The 6,507-nt window shown below is 45.4% G+C and overlaps 1 protein-coding gene across 2 annotated transcripts in view; it reads right to left on the minus strand.

Annotated features, from left to right (window-relative positions):
* STK32A (serine/threonine kinase 32A) overlaps window positions 1–4,446 on the minus strand; it is a 126,946-nt gene extending 122,500 nt beyond the window's left edge. For both annotated transcript variants that reach the window (XM_032850724.1, XM_032850718.1), the window contains exons 1-2: window positions 4,249–4,446; window positions 211–358 (exon numbers count right to left, since the gene is read on the minus strand). In XM_032850724.1, the coding sequence (XP_032706615.1) occupies window positions 211–316 (106 nt within the window). In that variant the 5' untranslated portion in view covers window positions 317–358; window positions 4,249–4,446. The remainder of the gene's footprint in view (window positions 1–210; window positions 359–4,248) is intronic.
* Between the last annotated feature and the right edge of the window lie 2,061 nt (window positions 4,447–6,507).

Below are 6,507 nucleotides of genomic sequence, written 5' to 3' on the forward strand. Positions count from 1 at the left end.
CTTTCTTTCTTTCTTTCTTTCTTTCTTTCTTTCTTTCTTTCTTTCTTCCGGGCTTACTCTTGTCCGTCCTTCCTTCCTTCCTTCCTTCCTTCCTCCCTTCCTTCCTTCCTTCCTTTTAGTCTTAGACTGTGATTTACGTATGAAACAAGGTATTTATATTTGAATTCTGCAAAATTCTATACTTTATATACAGTAATCACATATTCTTACCATCTTCATTTTCATCAAACACTGGTGGTTTGCTTGAAGTGTTGGCTCCCATGGTCAAGTCGGCCCAGACCCAGATCCTCCAATTAAACTCTCCTGGCAGAAACATTCATCTTCACTCAACAGAGATCTGAAAGCCTTAGCTCGATATCTGGAAGAGAAAAAGAAATGGTATCTTTACAATATGGTGGGCTCTAGGAACCCTGAGCACAGAACTGTGGTTGCAATATTCACCTGATCTGTACCCCAGAACAGAATTTTTTGTGTTGAAAATGATAATTTCACAAGTACAGAGAACATCAGGTGTCTGGGAGAACCCCCTACATGGCCTCATGGGGAGTGGTCTTAGACTTACAGAGAAGGAAGGGAGCAAAATATTTCTTTAAGTAAGAAAACAAGTTTAAAATCTAGTCCAACAATGTTGTATTTAAAAAGTATATAATGGGGCGCCTGGGTGGCTCAGTGGGTTAAAGCCTCTGCCTTCGGCTCAGGTCATGATCCCAGGGTCCTGGGATCAAGCCCTGCATCAGGCTCTCTGCTCAGCAGGCAGCCTGGTTCCCTTCCTCTCTCTCTGCCTGCCTCTCTGCCTACTTGTGATCTCTCTCTCTGTCAAAAAAATAAATAAAATCTTAAAAAAAAAGTATGTAATAAAAATATTTCATTGTGACTCTCTATATTGTTAAGAATATATTATCTGTTAACATTTTTTTTGGATGTTTGAGCAACAACTTTATCATTTTTTTTAGTCATAAAAATACATTTCCCACCTCTTACCTCCTACTGTGGAAGGTACTACAACGTAAAAAGAACAAGGTCTGAATCTGGGCTTTACCTCACCAGCAAACTGCTAAATTTCACTAAACATGTTTCCTTTTTCCCCCTTCCCCTGAACTTGAAGATGATGATGGTCCTCTCCTCAAAGGCAAATCAAATGTGATTTGGGACAATACCTGAAAGTATTTTCACAGCATAAGTGTTCCATGATTGTTGGCCACCCTGAAGCTTCAAAAAGGGATGTGTGTAAGAAGAAATGTACATTTATGGCTTTGTTCATTTGGAAAACTTTCCCTGAAATTGGTCAGGAGAGGCAGCATCCAGAGTTCTGGTTCTGAAACTGACACTTAACAATGGCTTTGGGCCAATTACTTGACCCCTCGTCTCTAAGATGGCGGAAACCACAGTGCCTTCCTCAGGAATCACAAGCTCCTATGCCTTATTCGAGCCAGGCACAAATGCAGGTGCATGCACTGAGCCAGGTGGAAGATGTCAGTGCCTGGAGGGGACTCTGGTCACCTGCAGAAACCAGGCTCCATCTAAAAGAAGTCACTGCTCTCAGATCTAAAAGTTTGTTGCCACATGGAAACACAGATCTGAAAAAAAAAAAAGGGCTAAAGATCCAGATTTTATACAAAACAATGTTTAAAAATTCATTTCAGCTATATGGCCTGAGCAAATACAACTCCTGCGATACAGTTAATGAGATAATGTCCATAAGGCGATTAGCGCAATGCCTGGCACATAATTTGCAAAGAATAGAATACTATTTTAATAGTAGATGTATTTCCTTCTATATAATTTTTTTTTAACATCTATTCATTGATTTCCTCTCTGGCTTTTTCTACATGATGGAAATAGAGATTAGAGCTAGAATTGAAGAAAGGGTCCCAAGCAAACCTGGGAGAAGGATGGGATTTACCGAAAAAGCACTTGAGAAGCTCCTAGGCAAGTCTAGAAGAAAAGCTCATTTCCCCATTAGGAAAATGTAAGTAAAGCCTGCATTTGGAAGGCAGACTCATTAAGGAAATGCTACTTTTCATACTAAAAGCCAATAGTAGGCTAAGTGCCACAGGGACTTTAAAAAGAATCATTAAATGGAGAGCAAAGGAAGAGTCAGCAATTAGGAAGCAACCAATTAAATTGTATGGGGGAGGGGCAGGTGGTAACAGGTGGCCGGAGTAACCCTGGGGAATTATTGACATCAAGACAGAAAGACATCAACTCTGTATGCTCCCTAAAAAAAAAAAAAGGGGGGCTTTTAATTTTAGTATAAAAGGGGCTGAGGAAGAAGCAAGTGGGATGATGCCCTTAGTGTTTCATTGTGGGCCAGGGAGAAGGGAATGGGTACTCTCTGTATTTTATTATTGCACTTAGAGCCCAGAATAAGCAGGGAATAGTGGGAGGACAGAACCACAGATCACGTTAGAGAGGACTGGTCCTAAAGAGAACATTGATCTTAACGAGTTGAGATTTTTAACACTGTAGATTGGGATCACATTTTCTTTCATTTTGTGCGTAAAACCTTAAGACACATAATTTTCATGCCCCAATCCTGTCATTCTTATATTTTTCTTCACTCCTCAGGCTTTTGTCAAGTAGCCTGTGTTCCTGTAGCATAAGATGTACCAAGCATTGACCTTGCAAGTTGTCAAGACAGAGAAAGAGAGAGAAATATGATTACAATTTGCCACGTTTCAGAGTTCCACCTGACATGCAGACAGTTTTGTTCAGCAAACATTGAGTAATTTTTTAGCGGGAAGTAAATATGTCAACAGGAAACCACTTTTGTGTCTGTTTGGGGAAAGGGGAGGTGGATGTGATGGTTTCTCCATTGGACCTGATGTATCTAAGCCAGTTTAGAACTGTCTTTCCCGCTTTCTCCCCATGGGGATAACCAAATTAGGTAATTTCCCCACATATCCAGAAAGAAAGAAACGATCTCTGGCAGGAAAATGGAGACACGTATTTCCTGTTTTGCTGCTTAGGACCCAGCAGAGCTACAGTACTCTACTCTGCCAAACCCACACCGTCCTGACCTCCTGGCACAGAGTCTGTAGGGTGACACGAGCATCATCCGAAGATGTCTAGAGGACAGTGACCACCCCTGCAAACCAACATCCTGAACATAGAAAATCTAAGAGAGAAAGAAATGTGTCTTATAAGGACACAGAAAATTTTTAGATTTTCCCCTGACCTGGCCAGTTACCACATTATTCACTGCAGACTCATTCTCTCACGTTAACGTACGAGCTTCGGCCTGCATTTTGGGGGGCTGTCAACTGCTGAGCTTTTCTAAGCTGCTAAGACCCCTTAAGTAAGAGGTGTGGTCTTTTAGGAACTGAATCACGTATGTTGTGACTTGAGAAAGTTGCTACTTTGATGAAACTGTTCCATTCACTGCCGTAGCTCATGCACCGAACTTAGTTTGCATTTGAAATACAGAATTTCTTAAACTCAGAAACACAGAGAAACACAGAGAAACACAGTAAGAAAGAAAATATCATGAAAAAACACACCACTCTACTATACTGGTTATATTTCATCCACCTCGCTTCCTCATTTTTATATAGTAAAATTACAGGTAAACATTATTTCTACCTGACCCCCCCTGCCAAATTAGTTTCCCTTGCACACTTCCCAAAGACAGACACAACAGCAAATCTAGTATATGGTTTACAGTCCCCTTTCTATGATTTTACAATATGCTGTGTGTTTTAAGATAAGTCACCTAAATGACAGGGACTAGTAGGTACACTTCGCATCTTGCTGTGATCATTTCCCCTTACAGCTTTGTGATCTGGGCAGGCTGGTCTCACAAGCTCTGATTTCTGCTTTTTAAGGGCTGCATAGCAGTCCACAGTGTGAATACACCGCATTTTATTTTTCTGTGTAAAAATGTTCATATCCTTCTGGCTTGGGGAAAGCACCCTTGTGGAGATGAAGGCAACCATCAAAGGTAGTTTCTGCTGGTTTAGAAGCTGGGTAGAGAACAGTCAGAAACACCTGGTGCTTACCTCCACCCAGCAAATATTTATTGAAGTCTGTGTGGGTCTGGACCTGAGTCAGTGAGAGGCTGGTGGACAAGGAGGGGGTGCACAGTAACTAGGAAGCTGGGCTCCATCCCAGTCCTATCTGGTTGTGGTGGGTTGTCTTGACTGCCCGCCTTTGTCTTATTTCTCTTCCCCTTTAATTTACTAGCTTCCCAGCAGTGCCCTGACCATGCAGGTTTATTTAAAAGAAATAAAAATCTAGACCACCACTCACCTCGATCTTGGTTCTCTTTCCTCTCCTTCAAGAAGCTCGGACTGGTGCTTCCGCCCCGGGGCACGGGGGCTAGCAGAGGGGCTCCCGGAGCCGAGGAGAGAGCAAGGAAAAGACGCCTACCTACCCGGGCGGGCGGCGTTGGGCGCGGGGCTGCGCGGGACTGGCCCAGGGCGGGCGGCACCTGCGGCTGCCGGGGCTCCGAGCGCCACCCGAGCGCGCAGCTCCTCCGGGAGGGGCCGGCAGCGGGGAGCGGCCAGCCCGCGGGCGTCCCCTGTCGCCGCCCTCCCCAGAAACCGCCGGGCAGTTGCCTGGGAGAGCGACAGTCCCCTGGGGTCGGTGCGTCGCCGGGGGAGGGCGAGACGGGGGACAGCGACGCGGGCGCGGCTCCGAGCCGGTGGCGGGGATCCCGAGGCTCCTTGGCACGATCCCGAGCCGCCGCAAGCGGAGCGCGCCCCAACTTCCCAGAGCGAGCCCCAGATGGCCTGAAGCGACCCCCTTCCCCTCCGAGACGCCCCGGCAGCGTAGCCGAGGACAGGGGACCTGAGGGCGGGGGACGCTACGGTCCCGTAGACTGGGATGGAGAAGGGCGCGATTTCCTGTAAGACTTAAGTCGGGTATTGCGGGAAACCCAAGAGAGGATGGAGAATTTCACAGGGCCCGACCCGAAGCATCTTTTGTTATTGGTCTAGCACATTTCCTCGTTTGACTGCTGGGAAAACTGAGGCACGGACAAGAAAATTCTCACCGAGTGTAACGTACTTTTTCCAGACCTAGGTCTCCTGCTCGCAGCCCCCTCCCTCGTTTGTTTTCCACGAACCTTTGTCAGCCTCGACCTCTGCGTGTGGAGGCGGGGTCAGGGGACGGGGACACAGACACGAAGGCCATCCCACTGGAACTCTCTTTGTGCTGTTCCCGTTGCTGCTCTCTGTACTTCCCCTTTGTAGTAAATCAACAAGGTCGAAATAACTTTTTATTGTTTTCCCACCAACCCAATTGTCACACATGCGTAAGACACCAGAGAGCTGGCACTTGGTTGCTTTCTGTCGCGGCGAGGGTGGGGATCGTGGGCGCTCGCGGAGCAGGGCGGAGATGGAGGGTGTAGGTCTAGGCTGGGGTGGGCTGGGGACAGCTTCTCTTCAGCTCCAGCGTTTCCCTGCCATGTGGAAATGCCAGCTCTGTGTTGCCAAACATTGGGATTTTAGAAGAGAAGCTAGCAACGAGAACTTCTGTGTGAAATCTCCTATTATTTAAAAACATTGGCAAGTTTAGAAAATGTTCAAAACTGTGTTGGTCAAACAAAACGCATCTGTGGCTGAAATGTCTTTTCCAGACTCCTGTTTTGGTCTATCTTGTGCGGCGCTCAGGAAGCAGATTGGCTTTGTTCAACGTTTTTAGTAGCAGCTCCTAGAAGGGTGTTCGCTGCATCTTAAAATATCTGCTGAAATTTTTGAACAAGTTAGCCGTCATCTTATGGTCAAGAGCCCCATGACTTACTCATGAAACAAACGTTTCAGAGATCTAGTACCCTAGTATGAGCTAGCCCCTATTCTCCTCTTGCTTTTATCTCAGCCATGGGCTACATTCTGCTGTAGTCATTTGAAATGTGGAATAACCTTGAACTTCCAACAAACCTGCTCTCTCATTTGTATGTGGGGTCTTGAGGAAGGGATTTGCCCAAAGCTGCACAGTGAGTTGGTGGCAGAGCTGGGTAGAAACTTCCCTTATGTTGTCAACACCTTAGGAAGAACCTGAGAGAGGAACAGATGCTTTAAATGAGCATTGAATGTGGAATTGGAGTCACGTTCTGAAAGAGGGCAACCAAGTTGGGGGGGAAAAAAAAAAGTATTACATCTTAAGGAATTCATTTTTTGGAGAGGCTCTTCTTCTTCAGGCAAAAATCAGTCACCCAGCCCAAAATACATTGTTTAGTAGTTTACAAAACACTCAAGGTATCTTTGTGGCATGGACATTCCCTACAGATTTGTTGGACTGGTATTATTACCTCTTCCTGGAAGATAATGATAACCATTTTATCATCAGGAAAACAGAATTGCAAGAAAGCTGGCTGACACTAGAACTGAAGTCTCCAGAAGCCTCTTCATTTTAGTATACTGGTTAGTATAAAGGGCTTTGGAGTCAGACAGTCTTTTACCCAAAAGCCAACTCCACCACTTAATATTTTGGAGATATTAGGTCACTGAAGGGCCCTGAGCCTTTTCGAATTTCAGTAAAGTGGATGATGGGCATTCATATTGGCTA

The sequence above is a fragment of the Lontra canadensis genome, unplaced genomic scaffold (assembly GCF_010015895.1).
Source record: "Lontra canadensis isolate GAN:19392208 unplaced genomic scaffold, GSC_riverotter_1.0 scaffold4, whole genome shotgun sequence".
Taxonomy (NCBI): Eukaryota; Metazoa; Chordata; class Mammalia; order Carnivora; family Mustelidae; genus Lontra; species Lontra canadensis.